Genomic DNA, 22,401 nt, shown 5'->3' on the forward strand with positions numbered 1-22,401 from the left:
TAGATCAAGAAGGATCCTCCCCAGAGAGAAGAATGACGATGTGCAATAAAACCCACTAAGCACAGCTGACACCCCTTCTAACAAGTAAGCACAATACAAAATCATTGCCTTGAACATCCACGCTATTTATAAAGCAGGTAAACCTTCACAAATAGCTGCAGAGGTGAAGAGATACCACGTTACACTGAAAGAGCTCCGTGAAACAAGATACAGTAGGCTGAAGCGGGGAAAACGCATCTGTGAAGTGGAGAGACAATAATATACAAAAAGATGCAACACAAATCATCATCTATCTGGTGAACCAAGCAGAAAATACAGCTACTCAACATAACATGAAGGAGCTCTACAACACCACTCGAAAGCTGGCAGGTAGACATACTGCCCCTCACAGACCAGTCACCAATAAAAGCGGAAAAACACTCACAAAACAAGAGGACATTTTAAGGAGCTCCTAAACAGGTCAGCTCCACCAGTGCCAGCTGACATCTCCCTATCGCAACACCCCCTGCAGGTTAACAACTACAAACCCACCAAACAGGAAAGAAATAAGGCCATACAAAAATTGAAATCTGATTTAATACTCTCATTGGCCATCATAGCAGGCCCAGCCAAAGCAAAACATCTGCTATACCAGCTCTTTGCACAGATACTGGAGGAGGAAGAGGGCAAAAGTTTATTTAGTAAGGCATCCTCCGAGAGTGCTACAACTACAGGGCTATCATGCAGGGTGCTAGGGAAAGTGTTGACCAGGATCATCCTAGAAGGGCTGTCAAAAACTCTGGATAAAGACTAACAGATTCAGAAAGGCCAGTTCATATATCGATCATATTGCTACGCTCCATATCATTGTCTAACAGACCATAGAGTGGAGTACATCCTTACATCTTGCATTGGTGTATTTCCAGAAAGCCTTTGACAGCCTTGTTAAAAAAAACATTGAAAGAGGGTTGTGAGTGGGGGAGGAATTAAGGGGGGGGCCTTAGGAGTCTTATGGCTGTGGGGTAGAAGCTTTCTTTGAACCTAAAAATCAGGGCTTTTATACTCCTTTATCTTCTACCAGAAGAGAGAAGAGAGAAAAATGCATTCCCATGGTGGTTTTGGTCTGTGATTACATTATTTGCCATTCTGAGGCAGCGTGTGGTGAAGATGATCTGGATGGAAGAGTGTTCTGTACCAGATGGCCTCTGCTGTGTCCACCACCTTTTTTTTACCTTCACGAGCTGAACAGTTTGTCATACCAAACTGTAACGCATCCACTAAGAATGCTTTCTATAGTGCATCTGTAGAAATTTGTGAGTGTGAAGACATACCAAATCTCACGAGTCTCCTGAGGAAGTAGAGGCTCTAGTGTTCCCTGGTGATTACTTTGTCTATGTGATGGGACCAAGTCAGGTTGTTGGTGATGTGAATACCCAGGAACTTGAAACTGCTGACTATCTCCAAAGCAGCCCCATTGATGTAGACAGAGGCATGACCTCCTCCCTACATCAATGTCAGGAGTTGACTCCTGAAGTCAACACCAAGCTCCTTAGTTTTGGGGATGTTGAGGGAGAGGTGGTTGTCCTGGCACTATACCACCATGTCCTCAACCTCTTTTCTGTATTTTGTTTCATCATTATTTATGATCAAATCTACAATGGTGGTGTCATCATCACAAATTTAAAGATGGAATTGGAGGTGTGTCTAGCCACATAATCATGGGTGAACAGGGAGTAAATCTGGGGACTGAGGATCAGAGTGGAGGAGATGTTATATATTCTCATAGATTGAGGTCTGCCCATCAGGAGGTCCCAGATTCACTTACAGAGAGAAGTACTAAGGCTCACGTCTGAGAGCTTGACTAACTTGGATGGGATTATGGTGTTAAAAACTGAAATAAAATCAATTAACAGTAATCTGGCATAGGTGTTTATGTTTTCTAGATGAGCCTAAGCAGTATGTAGTACAAGAGAGATGGTATCAGCTATGGACCTGGGGATCAAGATTGAAACAGTTGAAAAAACGAAACAATTTTTATTGTTTCTTGCCTTCAGAAAATAGTAGCAGTCTGCACTTAGTTTGCTTCAGTTGTTTTTGTCTCAGACATAAATTTATTTATGCAGGCGTATTTGCAGTAAAATAAGTGCCAGGAGAAAGAGACCTACAGCTAATCAGTACTAATACAAACAGCACCAAGAGAGGTATTGCTGTAGTCAAAATACAATGGTTTGCATTACCAATTTCTTTGAAGTCTATATTGACTCATAATCAGATGCTAAAATTATTTTTCCCTTTGTACGATCCAATTAAGCATCTTTTAAAAGACGATCAATATGATTTCAGTATCTTCATGAGTCATCATGGTAGGAAATGTATCATTTGAAATGCTGATCATGCACCAGAATGTGCTAGTTACTAATATTTAACCTTCTTTTCAGAAAATTAGTTTCACTTCAGCTAGAAGCTTGGGGGTGGTCGGCTTAAGTATCAATGGTAGGCAGTGTTAAAAAGAATGTTGGATCAGTGATGCAGACCTCAAAGGAGCATGCAGTTGATCCTTTACTGAGAATCATTACTCATATGTTACAGAGCAGACAAGGAAAAAATGACAAGGCAAGTCTTTTACAGAACAAAGACCATTTAAGCTTCAGTCACTGAACTCCAGTATGATGATTGTGCTGTAGTGTGGCTATTCAGACAATCATCAACAGCTTTAATGAGGCATACATGAAAATTGTCATTTAATCCTGAGAAGAGTAAACTCCTCCCTCAGCAATCTCTGAGGAATCTCTGAATGGGCAGTCCGTAGCTCTGGCAGTTCAAATTAGTATAGTCTACGCTGCCTGCAAAAGATTTTTCCAATACAGTCAGGATGTATAGAGCCTCTGGCAAGCAAAAACAAACAACATTGGGGCAACAATAAATCAGCATAATTTTTTTTGGTTTGCACTCCCAAAGCACCTTTTTACTCCCAGCATGTACTCATGGTATGTGCTCAAGAGTAAGGCAAAGATGTCATCAAGGCAAAGAAGAAGAGGTGGACCATTTTACAGGAGATTATTGCCGGAGTCTGCTGCAAGGATTATTTTTTGCTATTACTATTACTTACTGTAAATTAATTCAGTTCTGGGTTGTCTCTCACCGACTTGTTTGTGTAACTCCCACTGAGAGGTTTGATGCTGCCCATGAGAAAGGAGGCTTGCGAGGCTATAACGCTATACTTGCATGGCACACACTGTTCAAAAACTACATCTGTTTATACCTAGCGTTTTTCCCATCACTAGATGGCAGTGCCACCTCAGTCTTTTTATTGGCGTCATCCATACAACAGCAGCAGTACTACTATGAAAGGCAAATATTGTGCACTAAGGCCTTTTATAAAGACTAATGAAAACCTGACAGCGAATAACAACAGGTAACAAACAGGTGGTAACTTATTTGGCCTTGATAATTCATTTTGCATTTATTGTCAGTTATAGGGGTCAGGCTTATGGTGATAATTCTCTTATAACTGTATTTCTGACTATTCTTAGTCATACCTTAAGGAAATTGTCCATTGGAAAACAATATCTGCCTTCTAAATGCTTAACTGTAGTCAGCACTAAGCTATATTAATTGATAGAAGGCTGACTGATAACTGTGGTAATTATTAGGGGTATTAATGCTAATGTTTAGGACATTTTCACCTCAAATCACTTAAAATTATTTTTGTTGGTTTGAGAGAATAGTTGTTGCTTGATAAAAAAAAAGGAAATGGGAATAAATGTGAAAGTCAAAATGAATTACAAGCTTTCCAGTCTCAGAGACGGGAGTAGTGTGTATTAAAATGTATAAGGAAGACAAGAGAAGCCTCATGCAGTTGTAATCTGGACTACTCCTGGATCTTGGTGGTTAGCAGAGTTTATATTTAAATAACAAACTTTAAATAAAAAATGTTATATAATTACAGCAGATATATTTATTATATATATCCAAAATCAGTATACTTAATATTTCTCAAAAAAGACATGCAAGAATAGACAGGTTTTACCAATGTATATTTTCTGTTCTAAAGTAAGGAGGCATGAATAATTTAATTTTGTTCGTGGCTACAGCTGAATATAATTAAACAAAATGTCACATCAGTAACTGAAAAGTATAGGAGACCAGCAAAACCATGTTCATATATTGACTAAAACAGAGCCTGTGCTCACTGTTGGATGTTTCTTGCTACCCATGTTTCTATCTTAATTCCCTTTGCTTCAATTTAGGTGGGTTGGTCTGGTGTGTTCAGGGTCATAGTCTGCTAAATTGAGTCTCCACCATTGTTTTATTAAATATGAGAAATACATAATATAAAACAATATTACATATTTTAATTCTGAAGCAAAACTGTTTATTTTAATATCTATATATCATAATGTGTTCCTTTTATTTTTTTATATTTATTTGCCTCTTATATAATATAATATCTAGAGATGAGGTGTAGCAAGATACTCAAAATCCTTAACTTTATCAGCAAAGGCAGTCCCAGGTGCATCTTTTAAATCAACAGTGGCACAAGGACCTTAGTAACACAAATGGAAATCAGGTGTGCAGGCATTCTGGACAGATCGCAAGGGATAGCACTTCACAAGATTATCATGTGGGACTAGAACATGTCTAAGCTACATTTTTGACCTGACTGTATTGTGTCCTTTAAGAAATACAGTACCTTGATTGCGTTGTGGATCAGTATTGCGACTAGCTACGCAGTGAACAAGATGAGATGAAAAGCCTTTTCTCATTTGCAGCCTTACTCAGAGGAGAAATGGAATTAATCTTTCAGTGCACTAGTCCATAATTTCCATAGAAAACTACTGTTGTTAATTTTGGTCACACAGAGAGCTTTTCTGAAAAGCTGTGCCTTCATCTTATTGCACATTTTCTAAAGAAAGTCATTTTGTTCCTTAGATCTTTGCAGTCAATTGAAGCAAAATCTGTCTCTTAAAGTCCTTTGTCTTTTTAGCCCCTCTTTCTAGCAGTGAAAAGGAAACCAGTAGTTTTGTGTATTGATAAAGCTATTGTACTAAAGTTCTGTAGACCAGCATATCTTGGACGAGTTTTCAGATCCTCAGTATTCAGTTAAAATTGTCAGTTTTCTTTTAATCACATTTCCATCCACAATAGTCTGTCTTGATGATTACTTGTTAAAAATAATGTCTTTGTAATAAGAGTATTGATCCTATCTTTTATTTGGTCATTTCAGACAGGATTATAGAAATGCTGGCATTTTATTTGGGTACTCAATAGCAGCTTTAATAAATATAGACATTTAATAGTTTTATTATTACATTTAATAAAAAGCAAAAATTAAATGTAAATATAAAGCCATAAATATGTTTTATTTTGAATGTATGATTAAGTTTCAACAACATTCAGCTTATGACTCTGCATACTTAGTTACAGAAAAAAAGTCCCATTTTAAATAGTTGTTACTGATGTATTTTGTATTACATTTCAGTTTCATGCTGTGCAATACTGTTGGATTCACAGATCCAGACCTCTGTGATCCTCTGTTTGATCTACGTTTTTGATTCTCTCTGATTCTGTTATATCTTTTTATTTGGAAAGTTAACTGGTTAAATTAACAAAAAGGTGTTCTTCTGAGTGGTTTTCCTTTTTGAGAAATTAAAATCTAGGAGAAATAACACTTTATTTTATTAATGCAGACATTCTTAATCCTTGTCACTAAAAGTAAAGAGACCTTGCTTAAACATACCTTGTGAGTTTTTACTTGCACGACATTTCTTGCAGTGCTTGCTTGGTGCTGTAACTGTGTTCAGTGTACTTTCAGAACTTAAGCTATGTAGACTCAGTAAAAACATTACATTTCACATTTCTTTAACATAGAATTTTGAAAACTATTTGAAAAGTAGTGCTAAAATGTTTGTGATCCAAAAGATTCAGCATGGTGCGTTTCTCTGTGACAGCTGAGTTCTACCCAAGAGTCAGAGTACAACCATGAAGGATTACATTTGCAGAATTATTATACATACAGACTGTAGTACCAATAAGAGCTGTATCTGAACTCTGTATATTTAACCAAATTTATTAATTTATTAATATTTTAAATCAACACTATAAAATAAAAAAACACACTTGTACCGTAATACCTTTTTCTTTATTTCTTGTCTTTTTAGATTTTAATCTTTTAACTGTTTCAAGCCATAGGACAGAGGCACCTGAATCACCCTGCAAAAAAACTGTGCTTTCAAAAATGGGCACTTCATTTGTTAGAAAACAAATATAAATTAAAAGGCAAACGGCTCGATCTTCATCTCAGTCAATAGTATTGAATCGAATTGTAAATAAACTAAATAAATTAGCCTTAATTAATTGTGCAATTTTCCAATTTTAGGTTGTTAGCAGATGCTTTCCCATGATCTTTGACATAATCTGGAAAAGGTTAAATCAATTAAAAGGTTTTGTAATACTTTGAACTGTTTTTTTTTCAGTTTTAACTGATACTCATTGCCTTTAAACCTGTCAAAAACAGGAAAAAAGTTTTAAAAAACCATTCAGGTTAAAACTTCCCCTAGACTCTTGTAATTCAAAAACTGACTGTAAACCTCACTCATGACAAATCACTTTATAAAGTGCCTCAAACCACGTAACAAAATAGAAAAATAATAATAACGTAGATAACAGGACAATGTTGAAATTGAAAATTAGTTTTCTGCTAAAATATGGATTTTAATATAAATATGAATAAATATATACAGTACCTACTGTATAATATTTGATTAGAGTGAAAATACAGAAACAAGACGTTAAGTCTGAAGTGCAATTTGATAATTTTCCATGAGTGTTTTAACTTTCATTAAACAAATTAAAAGTAGAGCAGACACAAGCTGTGCATTGAACCATAGAGATAATCTCTTAAACTGCTATTTATAGATGGTGTTGCAGCATTCAGAAATTTGAGTAGCATTATAATGATCAGTAAGGTCCTGGCTGTGCAAAGAATTAATGAAAACCAGGTTCCTGAAATGTTTGTGTACTGTAGTGTTTAGGATTTAACATGATACTCCATGGTAACAGAAAACATCATCGGTAGTACTTTAAAATGAATATAGTAATCATCTGAGAGATTGGTAAGAGAGTCCAGTGTTTGTCCTAAACATACTGTATATTAGAAAGAGACAACAAGATATATGGCAGTGACTATGAGCAGATTCAATAACTGATTTACTAAACCCCAGTGTTTCTAGATGTTGGCTCAATGAGGTGTGTTGAGGCTTTGTACTGTAGAAAAAAACAATGTGGTCTTTGAATTGAAACCACAATCAGTATGTTTTGAGTGAGTCTCTGGACGCTACACAAGGACGGTTCACCTAGCAGTTTTTTCACTGTGAAACTATTTACTAAGTATTTTAAATTAGGTTCAGAACTTAAGCTCTTGTGGGAATATAATATAGATATCAAAATTAGTTTCTTTATTATGTAATTGATCTTGACTACTACAGGGCATTGCACGGGCTTGCTGGGATTAGTAATCATTACCAAAGAGTTTTCTAAAGAAAAGGTCAAATAAATACAATCTAACTGCGCTCAATAGCCAACTATTCATTTAAGGAGTATACTTACCATCAAGGTTACTTCAAGTGGTTTTAAAACAATGTCACAATCATAGTCCTTTTGATTCCTTCTCAGAATACTTTTCAAAGGATCACATCTCTGTGACCATTTCCTGTATTTGTGAAATTCTTATTAGCATTATATTTCAATATATAGTTAACACTTTGTCACGAAGCATTTCTTCAGGGCCCTATGCAGACAACACTATCCGGGGGGGAAGTGAAGAAAACACGGGGAAAGAGGCATGCTAGGGGCTGGAAGGAAAACAGGGGGCGTGTCCATGGTGCGCTGGTGTCCGGGGGAGGTGTGGCCGAGGCAAACAGTCCAAGGGAGTCCGAGGCAAATCCATGAATGAAGCAAAAGTCCAAAGCCGGGTAATCCATCCTGACAGACATACAGAGTTAAAAACAGGAGCGGGATCCGGCGAAGGGTCAGGGGAATAAAAAGGGGGTAACGGGACCAGACGCTCCCGGATCCCAGACCCAGATGGTCAGGACGCCGTTGTGAAGCCTATGCTGTCGAGTCGCTCCTGGACTCATGGGTAGGCAGGCTTCCAGGCGTCCATATTCCAAATCTGAGCCCCAATAGGCGGGAACGTCTGGTTTATATAACACGGGGTGCTGGAACTGGAGGCAGGTGCGGGAGATGAGTATAAACAAGGTAGGGCTGGAGCATTCTTAAGAGGAGGGGTTTATGATCATGACAACTTACTAAATTTGTTTAAATGTACATTTTACACAATGAAGAGTCATTGTTCACAGAACTTTTATTTCCCATCTCACAATTGCCCTGCTTTTAACTTGAGATCAGGGCTTGCTTTTTGGTTGTGCCATGTTCTTGTACTGTATGCTTGTCTCTCATTTTTACTTGTGAGCCATTGTGGTAGTTGTATTTGCTGTATTTCAGGTTTCCTGGTTCAAGCAGTTTATTTTGTATGAGGTTCATTAAAAATTCTGCCCCTTTTATTGGCACGCCCCACACAGAACTACCAGTTGATTCAATATTGGAAGTAATACATGTACTATAAGATAGGATTGTAGAATCTCGATTTAACTGATTCCAATTGACCAAATTCATCAGTGGAATTGCCCAAAGAATTCTTTCACCAACCTTGAGTCCAAAATAAGACCACAAATTGACCACTACTTGTGGATGAATTGCTTCAGGTATATTACACTGTTGCAGCTTTTCAGTAGATGGTGCAAAAATACATTAGTATACAATATGTCAGTGTTTAAGATTTACTTCAGCTCTCCTAGCTGTGTAGTTGGTGTAGTGGGGGGCTCACATGAGGAGGAAGTAGAAGGGCTGACAGGTTTCAGAGAACACATGTATATTCCCTTAATCTCACATGTGGAAAGCAAGAGGGTTGTAGTTCTGAGGTGACTTAAGAACTGCTCATTCTAAATTGAGGGTATGTAAAGAAAAGGTTTGGCAATTCTGCTTTTTGAAAGTATACTGAGCATCAAAGAAAACATATGACTCTGTTTTTTAGAATATATATACTTTTAGAAGTATTTTTTTAGAAGTATTCTTTTTAATTAACTGATCATTCATTACTGACTGTGATACTGACAATTGACCTTGACTGTTGCAAGAGAATTAGATCACAGGCAAAGATCTAGGTTACTTAAGAAGAAAGGCTACAGATACCCAGTCTGAGCGTTTTTTTAAATTCTTGTCTTTTTGGCTAGCTATTTCCTATTGTGTTATAAGACATTCAACATATAAAGCAAAAGATGGTAAAGAAAATGTGTTTGCAATGTAATGTCACTGGAAAAAGATGTGTGTTTTTATTTATGTACTTTGCAATAGGTAAGTTCACTTACAAAAACTCCAAATACCTGCTTAATAAAGGAATTTTAAAAAAATTAAGTAGAAGCACTAGTATGTTGCTTACAATCCAAGTGTAGAAGCTGTTAACTTGAACTACTGCATCAAAAACAAGAACAAAAATGCTTGAATCAGGTCTTTCCTTGTGTAGTGTGAATTATTTTATGCAGTTTGTTTAAATTGATGCCGTTTTCATTACACTAATTAACTGTTATCCAAAGATTCATTTTCCAAACAGCCCAATTATGGGTCTGCTATCCACTTGTATGTACATGTCCTAGAGTAGATTATACAACAGAGCACCCTCAACGCACAGTTTAGCATGTTAATTGCTTTCTCTGCCAGCTCCAAAATAACTGATTATAGTTTTGAGTGTCATTGCAAACATTTTCATTATAAATCACAAACACTTGAGGCACTTGGTAACTGGCTGATCTGTTAAATTAGCTGCTCTGGTTTTTATTTAGGCAAGCCTGCATTTGTAGCATAACATTTTGTTTATTAATGTGTAAAGTTGCAAAGCACAGCCCAAGATTGCCAAAAGCCTTGAGCCTCAACCATCTAAAGAAGAGCATTAAATTATAGCATGATATAAATCAATCAGCCTAGGTGGAATGGTATGTTATTAACATAAATGTCTGTTATGTAGGAAAAAAATGAATAAGATGAGATGCATATTAATATAGGAGCTAAGGGAAAACAGTCCTTCTTTCTGAATGTTATTGATGATCAGTGATGGTGTCTGTACTGTTATAATTTTACATTGAGGTTCCTATTTCTCTTTTCCCAGTGTTTTCCTTTCAGTAGAGGTACAGTACAGACCCCACATCTAAGGTCCTGCTGGACATGCAGAGAAATATGCCTTATTGCAGCACTTCTGTGGGTGATGGTAGATCTTTCAGCATAGTGTCTTAAAGACCATTATACACCCACAGAGTGGTCATTAATGAGAACTGTTAGGTTTTCCTATTATGTCAGTGTTTTTTCTCAACAGCAGAAGTGCACCTTGTCTGTTACCTTTAACTAACCTTGTTTCACTCGTCTTGTGCTAGCTGGCTGGTGCAGTCCTGACTGCCGCTTTTATCTATCTGCTCTATAAAGAAGAGGAAGAAGAGTTCTCTGACATGTGATTGGTTAGCTTCTGTTTCAATCTACTTTCTGCAGTGATAATGGCAGGTTGGGAGACTGGAGTGGGGGTGGGTGCATGGTGTATGTCACGCTTCTGAGCTCCATTGCAGCTGTGCTGTTGCTCACTGTGGCTAATGCAAGCTTTGCCGCTGGATTCTAATGGAACACCTAGTGGGCTGTGGGGGACGCGCTGAAAGAGTCATGCTGAAGTTGCATCTGCTTCCACTGCACGCTGACTGATGCATGGCTGAGAAAGCAGTAATTTTACATCGCTCCTGTTGCTCCTAACCAGCAGATGCTTACAGTGTAGCTCTGAGCACTGATTCCTTCTGCAGTTATATTATTTCATAAAGTGATCTGTCTCACGCTGATCTGCAGATCACATGACTTGAAAGCATCCTACCAAGCCGCCATCTGTTTCATCTGCCAGTGTTCTCAGTGGTGCTCGCGGTTAAGTTCATACAGCATGATGATTATGAAGTTCTGTTGACAAATCCATTTACAGAGATGCTATTAAAGTGATTAATTTGATTTGTGACTTTCAGGTGGTTTACATAAATCAAGTCCTGTTCTTCATCGTCACTGTTTATCAGTCATGTTCATCATGAAATACAAGAGCTCTTCTTTCTCACCCACAGGCCATCTCTTCCATTGTGTCAGATTTAGTCTCATAATGCTCATAAATGGGGGCGGTAATAACAAACAGAAAACAGAGGAACCAGATAAAATTATGGAAGAGCACAGTGGGTTGTAGAAGATAAGAATTTGCTGCTTTGGTTTGTTGTTATTTTATAGAATATTGTTGAATCTTTTAACCTAAATGTTTATGTTACTTATCTTTTTTTGTTTGTTTGTTTTCCTTTGAATGTGTGGAGTAGGTTGTGTATACAGTATGTATGCTTATTTGTCCAGGAAATGTTATACCTCTCAATACAGCCTACGCTGTATGTTCTTTAAGCTACCCTATGAATCCCACAGGTCTATAGGCCAGCCCAATGCATCACTGGTAAGAACTCTCCACTAGAGTTCTCACTCTCTTGTTCCAGGTTGGAGCTTAAACACAGATTAAAAATCTTTCTTCCCAGCTCGTCTTAAAGCCTCTTCATAAATAAATCCCAGAGGAGTGATTAATTCCATGTAGAGCTTATTCCGATAACTCCTTTCACTCCTTCTAAGTGCTAAAGACTCACTCAGCTATGCCTCGTCTTTCTAAATTAATAGTCTAGGATCTATTTAAGGTTTCGAACCAAGAAGGTGGTTTCCTCATAGACCTTTCTCTCACTACGTTACTGGATTATTATTTAGGAAAAGCATCAAAGTGTAAAATAGTAAAAATAATTTAAAAAAAACATACTGCTGGCTATTATACCACATGCAATATAAAAATGTTGTCTGCAGACATATTTAAGAATATAGAAGAATAAGAATAAGAAGAATTGATTATATATTAGAGAACAAAAGAAATATACATTGATTGGTACCTATTTGTTTTGTGAAACATATAATTGAAATAAATTAAATTCATTTATACCAATATTTTGAATATGTGGATGGTAGTGATCATCATTGAAAAAGAGGGAAGGTTATTTTATTATACAAAGAAATGTGAACAAAATTAAATTATTTTTAGATGAAAATTATTTTAAAAATTAAATACTGACAATGAATATGTAGCTTGATTTGATAGAATATATAAACCAAACCAAAATATTGATAACTGGAACAATGTAATACTTCAACAGAGGAAAGAAGAGAAAGCAATTTAAAGAATTAAAGTTTAATTACCTTACTACTACCTGTAATTTACAAGCTTATTGGTGTTAACTCACTACACTACAAGAAAAACAGACAATATTCAAAATAGTCAGAAGACCAATCGAGTTTCAGAAATAGACCAATGGACCATTTGCAAGTGGAGGGACAGGTACTGTAGTTCTAATTTGCAGTGAGTGTGTGCCTTTGTTTTAGAATCAGTGTGGAATTGCAAAAAAAAAGTTAAGCTCTGTACACATTTTTTTGTAAGCACAACAAAATGCAATGCAAAGGTAAATAAGTATTCCCCATGCCACACGAGCCACTTATTTGTAAATCCGTTCTCCATTCTTCTGAGTTCTAAATCCCTTCCAGGTATCTCCCTAAGTACCCCTACAGCTAGAGTGGATCCTACCTACCTCCACTGGCACCTCGGCACTCCACTGACACCATAGAGCCTAGCAGCTGTGTAAGCTCAGTGCCTCTGCCCCACCATCCCATTTACCAAGACAAACTCACGACACTGTATTTTGAGAAGAGAAGTATAAAAAGGGGAAGGGAACCTCTGATTCACTGGTAACATAAATACAATAAACTGTATATTTGCACCCAGTACATTCTTGAGTTCAATAACTATATGAAACTAGCATCAAGTGAATTTTCAGAAATATGTTTCTCCCAAGGAAATTGAAGTAAAAGACATCAAACTGCAAAAAGTCAGTAATTATGTGCATCTGGGTCAAATAATGTCAACCAGTAACAATATGTCAAAAATAGAAATACTGTAAGCACTAAATGACACTGGAGTGGTTTTTGGACAATGTGATTTCAAAGAGCAAACTCAGACAGTGTATTTAATCTGATTAATGTGGAACCAGGAGCCTGAATACAAAATTAAGGATGAGGACCAGGATGCTGAGGACCTGAATACAAAACTGATATGAATTACAGGTGACCCAGAGAATCCTAAAAAGATATCTGCTTGGAATAATAAGAAGAGAAAGTTACAGGAATGTTAGAGGATACAAGAGCTTGTGACATTGTTAGAATAAAAAGACTAATGTGATAATGACACATACATACAATGTGAAGAACACGATCATAAGAGGCTTGTGAACAACTGAATTCAGACCTCCTGTATGGTGGCAAGATGGAATCTGTAAGAGCAAAAAGGATGAAGGTAATGGAAGCAGAAATTCATGGAAGAATATTGCGGCAGCCCTCATCCAACATTGATAAAGGCTGGTGATTAAATATACTATATATATTAACAGCTGGGGTTTGGTCTGCTCTGGGGCTATTCCTGAAGTGTAATAGAACATGTTGATTTCACTCTGCTTATTGGCAGTTGTTTCCATTTGAATCCCAATGTTTCACACGTAGTAGGCCAGTATTTATTTTACGAGCTGTCAAGTTCAAATTAAGTTTAAATCAATTGTTCTTTTTATGGTTTTTAGCACTTTTAAATGTATTGTATTTTCTCTGTACAACTATTTTTTGCCTATAAAAATAACAGCCTTTTGAGGTGTACTGCTAAAAACAAAATGTTTCAGGTCTTTCAAAGTTATATCTGCAGGGCAATGTGGTGAAACAGGAAGTAGGAACTAGAGCAGAAGCAATTGGGAGCTCAACAGCTGCTCATTGAGAATGTTCCAAAATACACAGAAGACAATTTAAAACCTATGGGACCATGCCAATGCCTACTGGGTCTATATTGTCATTTTCTATCCATCACATTGAGGGACATGCAGCCTGAACATAGATACACTACATAATAAGGACATCCAGTCTGGAAAAATCGTGCTTGTAGTTTGAATCATGCTCTCTTCTTACATTTCCATTTGGCACAAAATATATCAAACAAGCGAAGGTTAATTCCATCTTGAAAAGTAGAAATAAAACACATTTCTGCTAGAGGGAAAAGGTCCAAGATAATGAAGCAAGGGGGTGGTAAGGAGAACGAAAGAAAGAACAAGTGAGACTGGGCACAGTGCCCAGTGATAACTGCCCATACCTCGGGCTCCCCACTCTTATAGACTTTCTGTGCAGCCAAAGAGCAGGCTGAGCACTGCAGTGGTAAAGCTTTTCCCCTGCAGATGCTGAAACAGAGAAGGTATCTGTGTAGTAAAAGATGGTATAACCAGTTCTGGCTCAGTGTGTCCATGTTGGATAGATATGTTAAACAAAGGGACATTTCATTGACCGTTCATTTATATCTTTCTTTCTATAAAATAGCATTGGAAATTCACTCAAGACAAGGAGGACATAAGCAGGCTTGTAAAGTGAGACTATCTGATCTCTGAGAAATCCACAATGCTTCTGAAACACAATTCTTTGGTTGAGAATTAAACTTATGTTTAGTTGGAGTATTGGCTATGCAATTTCTTAATGGGATTATTATTTGCGATGACAAAATGGAAAATTGGTGTGATCGTGAAAGTGTTATAGTTATGCATTTTAATATACCATCACTGCTCTCTAAATCCACATTGACCAGCAGATTCAAAAATTGTCTAGATCACATTTACTTACCCTCATTATTTCTTTTTACCTTTACTGAATAAGCATTAAAATGTCATGGTAATGAGCATTAAGAAAACTAATGCAATACCATATTGTAAGACTAATCTTTTCCATTTTTATTTTCTAATTGAAACTTACATTAAAGCGCCTACAGAAATATTTGTATTTTCATTTTTGTTTAGCCTGTACTTTAATATTAAATGGATACCATGACTTGAAAATTGGTTTATAGCCTCTCGTACAAAAGTAAATAAAATAACATGACAAGATTTAAAATACAGAATGATCTAAAGTCCAGACTTAAAAGTGACCTCATCTAAAATATATACTATTTGGGAAATAAAATCTCCCTTTATCACTCCTGTAGTGGTATTTTGTTATAGAACATGCACAAAAATGACCTAATTACAGCACCACTGAAGTATCCACTGATGGAATTGTAGTTCCCATGGTAACTGTGACCTGCAGGGCTTTCATGCTTTTAAAATACTTTTGACCAGCCCACATCATTTTATAGAGTGTGACAAACTTTTATTTCCATTTTCCATTTTGATATAAGTTTCACTCTTTGCTGTCAATTCTTTTTCAGCTCTGTGGAATGATTTTTACTTGTTGCCTGTACCGAAGAATCAAACTGGATCCCTACTGAAAACTCCAGCACGAACGTTCCTTCAGGATAAACCATTGCCTGCTCAACATAAATGACAATCTTAACTCATTAATGTATGCATGTTTTTTATAAACATGTTTTAAATAAGCATCTTCATCCGTTTTGTTCTCATTTGTAATATGCAACGTAGGCAGTTGCTTAATCAGTTTGCTTTATGACAGCTCTCTTAGATATTTCATACGTTCAATGTACAAGGGCATGTCAAAAAGGTAAAGGCATAGGTTCAAACATGTACGTGATATAATTTAATCGAAGTAAATAATTTCCCTGTGTATTCTTCGCTTTCCCCCCATTTTGTAGCTTTTGCATTCAGAACAATCCAACATTTCTTGATGCTGTCCTGGTAGAAGCTTTCCGATTTCAGTATAAATCACAAATGCACTGTTTGTGAGTGGTTTGAATACAAGCGGCTTTACTTTTTGAGATACCTTTGTATATATTTACCATGCAATGGAATAATAATAATATCCCATTTCCAAATGTAAACATACTGTACACTGTATTTTTGTTCTCATGGTGCTTTTGTTCTCTAATTTTCATTCTAAATTTCATGGACCTTTTATTTAAATCTCTACCATTTTTCACTAGGGATTGTTGACTGTACAGTAATTGTCTATTAACTAGTATATATAAAAAACATTAGAATTGTCATTTAAAAACTTGTTTTAATTATATATTTTAAAAAGGAAGATATTAAAACCATATAAAATGGTATGAATATTCATAAAAGTAAATTACAACCTGATTTAAAATACAGAGGCAATAATGTATTTTGCAACATCAAGGACAAGTATATTTACAACCAGACAACATACTGTAGTAATAATGAGATTCAAGTACACCAAGTAATTAAAATCATTTGTTTTTAAATATAATAAGGCTTAAGGTGTCATTAAGCTCCTCAAGAATATAAGCAGGGTCAAAGAAGACAAAATTATATGTTTATTCAGTTTATAGAAAAATCTTTTTTAGAGACCATTTTTGAAAGATGTCAAAGGCTGGCTTTGTCTCCAAGCTGCAGTATGGCACAGTACCCACAATAGTGTTTGGATTCCTTGACTTCTGAATTTGACCTGAATTTATCACACCACTTTTCAGCAACATATCCGAGATCCTCCCAGCCAGCAACCAGTTCTTCTCTGTGACTAAATGAAGTGGAGGTTATGCATTTTATGGTAGAGGCGAACAAGTGGTGGGCTTACCACTACTGTGCCACCTTATTCTGGTGTAAATCTAGGCCTGTTTTAAAGTGTGTGAAGTGACTAAAGCTCCTAATGAATGGGTGGTATCTTTTTTTTCTGTAATGAATTTTTTTAGCTCCTTAGACTGTTTTTTCTCTGTCCTACTGTATTTGCTGGGATACTTCTAAGGTTCCTTATAACAGTCAATCTTTTCCCACACTATGTATAGTAAATTTGCTCTTTTTAATACCAAACTCAATCCTCTATTTGAACTTTTAAATTGTCATGGTTTTATTTAAGCTTTTCCTGCACTCACTGCAGTGGAACAGCATCTCTTCAGTGTAACCAGCTTTAAAATGTGACTAAATGAATGAATAATTTCCTGCATTTACAACATGCAAATCTACCGGCGTTGTCTCAGTTAACACCAGACACTAAAGGTCTTGCCAAACAAATTGCAGCTGTAAGGTGCTTCAGAACTATGGGCACTATGGACATTTTTAAGGATCTCAATTGCTGGAAACTCATGCCAGGATGGAAAAAGGAGATGGGCCTTCTGTTTGCATTCTGTGTGAATCTTATTTTAAAAGCTTTATAGAGTGTGCCATTCTATCCCTTCCCATAGTGCAGACAGAGGGCATAATGATTTTGAAGAGCTGGATATTTTGTGAAGGTATTCCCACAAGTGGACCAAAAAAATGAACTCACTCAATGTGGATTGGCATATGGCCTGGAGTTTACTCAAACCATTTATATTTTTCTGTTGATTGAATTAATGTTTTCCTACAGCAGTGTGATATCTCCCCTGTGTGAATTTGCTGGCAGATTCCTTAAATGTAGCCATCCCGGGTGGATCAATGCAGTTTTATGCTGTGTGAGCTCTTTGGGGAATTATAAATTCTCTACATTTAGTGAAGTGCTTTCTGTATGGTGTTCAGCAATATAGTTCATCTTCTGTGTGAATTTACTGGTGTGTTTTAGGACTACACATTGTGGGGAATGCTTTCTGCACTTAGAACAGCAGTGTGATCTGTTATCTGTGTGATCATTCTGGTGCCTTCTAAAGTTGTCCAGTCATCTAAATCCAAACATGCTCTTGCCAGTTCCTCTTTAGAGGCAGGTACTGTAGGTGCAATGTTTTAACACCCTAACGGGAGTCTGGCTATCGTACGGGGTGTAAATGGATGCTTAGGAATGGGGAGTTCATAGTGTGCAGCGACACCCAAGTCACAGAGTAAAGACAGCACATCCCCACTGGATGGGGCCAGCAGCCTAGCAACAAACACAAAAGGTTGTCACTCCTCCAGTGAAACAAACAATTGCAGCTGTGCCAAAGACTGGAAAGGCACAACTTGTCTACCTTAAAGTACAAATCGTTGCATGACAGTCTGAGGTACAGAACCATTCTTGTGCTGTGTATAACCACACTGCATTGGATTTTCTAAAGAACCATAGAAGGTCCCTACCAGCTAAAATGGCCTTGCATTATTTTTTTACCCTGGTCTCCTCCATGATTCCAGATAAGTCTCCCCTACATTCTTCCTCCACACACAGGGACCGTGAATATGAATAAAGCGCAGCTTGCCTTTCGTTTTCCAATTGAATTTTCATCTGTTGTGAACACCTCACTTAGTCATTGTGCCTATTTTGTGCTATAATGCAAAAAATTAGTAGCCTCTGGTACAAACCAGAGAAAGACAGAATTTCTGGACAAACATTAATGGATGTTACAAAACAAATCACAGACCTGAAAAGAGCACAGGATTCTTCACGAGGTAGTTGTAACTATTGCTGGAATTGCTTAGTTTCTTGTTTTACAGTACAGTACATAATATGTCACTGTTGTCTTTTAGTAAGAAATTTAAAAACTAATTTTGTAAAAGGTCATGTGATTTTGTAATATCTAACTTGTTTTGTGCTTTCCAAATTACCACCCCTCCAAGACCTATAAATGAACTTCATTCCCTGTTAACATATTTGTTCAGTCTTCATTCTCTTAAGTGTTTCAATTTGAATGTTTATTGCTTGTGAGCCACACTTTAAGCCTTTACTATTTAAAGATCTGATAACTTTTTAAAGACCATTTAACAGTACATTTTAACTGCATCAGCACCATTTCAGTCATGTGAAGAGTTTGTATATGCCAGGTTAACTGGATGCCACAATTTACCAAACTAGCACAAAGTTTTAGGGGTTATGAACGCATAACAAATAAGGAGCTTTGTTTGCCAATCTTCAACACAATGGTTATCAAAATATTTTGTCCACTTTCAATTATTTTGTGCAATAAACATCAAAAGACATTAAAATCTGTAATTATAAATAATGCTTTTTTACAAATTCTACATGCAGGTCAGCAGTTCCATAACTATAGTTTCACAGAGCAATTGAATAAAAGCTAAATTTGTCTGCACAAGATTGTTAATTTAGATCTAGAAGCTGATTGCTTTATTTCCTATGCAAAAAAAACTTACATTGTTATAAAGTGTGATTTGTTTTCATGAAAGTTTTTTTTAACCAATATGCAGTTTAGTTCATAATACTTTGTAGAATTTTAGAATTTTTATGGTTTAATTACTCTTTTTTTTCTGCTTATGAGATAACTGTTCAGCTTCAGAAATAACTTATCAGTGCTGAATGTGAAATAGTTTGGTAAGATAGTTCATGTACTAGTTCACTCACCTAGATGACATCATCTATGATTATCAATGAAATAGAATATTTCAAAAGAATTCACAGCAGTCTTTGAATCATGCCTCTTGCCTCTATACATACTTGAGGCTTTATATCACAGCATTAGCTGTGTAGTATATTTGTTGTCCAAATTATATTTTTGTATATTACGTTTATTGAAGCATAATCAGCTCCCATCAATTGTTTGTGGTCTTCTGTACTGTGTTGGTTTTATCATACAGCAATTCATTGAAGCCAAAGTTTGAAGACTGGTGAGGCCACAAAATCATTTGGATACCCCTCATTTGATTTGGGTTATTGACAGTGTTGGACTAATTTCATCATGTTGCTTCCTTCAAATAATTCATTGCAATATTTTCATTTGATTGAACTTTGTCACACTATGAAAATAAATCAAGCATAACTTATGTCATACCAGTATTTTAATACCAATTTGTGACCATCAATATGAGATATGTGCATTCAAAAGTTCCATCATACACCACAGTTTTAGCACTATGTTGCATGAGCACGTTTTTAGGATACAAAATATGATTGCTGAGACCCTTCCTGAAGTGCTGTTTCATTCAGGTGTTAAAGTAGCTCTCTGGTACAAAATGTAATGGAAAGCAAACAACAATTCGGGAACACAAGCATGAACACTCCCTAGAAATGCTTCTTTAATTGGATGAAATAATCATAATGTCAGCACGAACATAAAGTGATAAAGTGCATGTAATTAAGTCCTGTGCCTTCTGTTTCCTTTTTTTCAGAGAGGCCTTTAGAACTCGGCAACATGATTACTTTAACAGTGTAGCTTTCTTAACATCAGGAAAGGAACAATTTTTCAAATTAATTATGAGAATGTGAATATTAATTAACTCTGGTCATTGCACAACATCAGCAAGCAGAATCTAATCCAATCTAGAAGGTATCTTCTGCTTCAACTTTTTCATATGTAAAGTCGTACGTACTAGCCACAAACGGAAGTTTAATTGGTTTTCTGGCATTTAATTCAAAGATACTGCTTGCTCTTAAAAAACACAGAAGGTTTTCCTTGTAAGATATACTGTACAGTACACATTTTTTTTATTTTTTATCATTTTCTCTTTATATATATGTTAAATTCAAATGTATCTTTTTCATTTTCATTTGATGTTGTAAATCAAGGGTTGTGAAAGGCTTTTTATATTGACATTGGAACTAGAACAGGAAGATTAAGCAACATCACAATCAGTTTTTTTGTAAAATACATTTAAATACAGATCAGATTTCAGGAAGCAATTTAACAGCTATATATGGATTCTTATTTTAATATTAAGTGCTTTACTTTGATAGCATTGTACTGTATGCTAGCCAGTAGTTTATGCAGTACTTATGTTTTCTCCATTTAAAACTAATACAAACTGATTTATTTTTCATTAACAAAGACTTTTGTATGAAATATTGTGTATTGGGAATAACATGTACAGTACATTCAGTGATATATACAGTATATATATATGTATGAATACATATTCTTAATAAATGTGTTACAGAGCATATTAGTTTGAAAACTTCAAGAAGCCTTAAACAGTTGACGAGTAACAGACATATTATTTGTTAAGACATCAGAGTATTGTGAAATGCTTTGCTGGTACCGTCTTTTGGAGAGATTTCAGAGCATGCATTGAACATCTAAAAACAGCTTAGCATGCTCTAGATCTTAAATCAACCCATTTATTTCTAAACTCATTATTATAAATATTGTCTATGTTTCTTTTGAATAGGGCATGTCTTATATAATTAAACTTTATTGGATTTTTTTTAACCTGAAGTGAAATTGAGTCCCTTCATATACGCACAGGATAGACTACTCAGATGGAATCCCTGCAAGACACAGTGAATCAAGACATTTTCAGTAATTTCAGTGGTGCATCTTTACTTTACGTGATGACATTTTTTATTGTCTGCATTATGGCTACGTTCAGAAATATGCAATGCTGTATTAATATTGTTCTTGCCTTGATGCCTTAATAACAGTGTGGCCTTTTTATGCTAATTAATATTTGAATAGTTTAGAATTTACAAAAGAAATTTGTCTGCTTTAAGAAGAGATCATTCAGTTTGTATAATGTATCAGGGGCAATACAGCGTGAGGATGTTTTGTTCACAGATGGTATGTTTATCTTCTCATAGTTTTTGCAAAATACAGCTTTGTGCTCAATAAATCTCTCTTTATATTTTAATAAATGTGTTATGTGTTCTGTTTGGGCTCAAGTACCTGTTATACTGTATATCATAGAAGAAAATAGATTTTCAGGTTGGCATTGTTGCATGTTTGCATTTTTAACATACTGTAAATGTGTAAATACACTTTATAAGCATTATATACAGTAAATCAATACATTAATACAAAATCAAGCTACTACACTTTCCTTTTTCCTTGGTCACATATACTGTAGGCTTTGGGCTAAATGTGTAGTGTCTAGCAGCTAAAATAATGCAGATGTTGGTCACATGATTTTTATCATTTCATAATTTTTAATCAACAATGAGTCTCTATAAGTAATCTACAGTTTTTCATATGATTTGTGTTGTTTTTCATTCACTTTAAGGATATACAGTACAGCATCCTGTAGTAATACATACATCAGTTTTCTAACCTTTATCCAGTTCAGGATCGCAAGGGAGTTGGAGTCTATCCCAGCAAGCAACAGGTGCAAACAGACACAGACACACACTCACACCAGGGCCAGTTTTCTCAGACGTCAATTAACTTACCAGTGTGTCTTGGACTGTAGGAGGGAACCCATGCAAACACAAAGCATTCAAACTCCAAGCAGATAGCAACCCAGGTCCAAAATTGAACCCAGGGCCCCAACACTGCAAAACAGTAATGCTAACCTCTGCGCCACAGTGCTGCCCTAAACTATTGCATGCTCTATTCCATTTACCAAGTATTTTTCTACAGGTTGACCAGCTTCCTCCTGAGATGATTATTAAGATGGACTGGAAAATAACTGTACTATTGCTCTGTATGAGAGGGATACTCGCAGTTGTTCCACTGAAGAGCAAGTCATT

The 22,401-nt window shown here is 36.0% G+C and overlaps 1 protein-coding gene across 1 annotated transcript in view; it reads left to right on the top strand.

The window, feature by feature from the left end:
- The window catches only part of tspan11 (tetraspanin 11), a 134,441-nt gene extending 112,871 nt beyond the window's left edge, over positions 1 to 21,570 (top strand). The window contains exon 8 of the mRNA XM_088924200.1: positions 15,404 to 21,570. Within this exon, the coding sequence (XP_088780326.1) occupies positions 15,404 to 15,463 (60 nt within the window). The 3' untranslated portion in view covers positions 15,464 to 21,570. The remainder of the gene's footprint in view (positions 1 to 15,403) is intronic.
- The last annotated feature ends 831 nt before the right edge of the window (positions 21,571 to 22,401 follow it).

Source organism: Atractosteus spatula, chromosome 8 (assembly GCF_055471065.1).
Source record: "Atractosteus spatula isolate fAtrSpa1 chromosome 8, fAtrSpa1.hap1, whole genome shotgun sequence".
NCBI lineage: Eukaryota > Metazoa > Chordata > Actinopteri > Semionotiformes > Lepisosteidae > Atractosteus > Atractosteus spatula.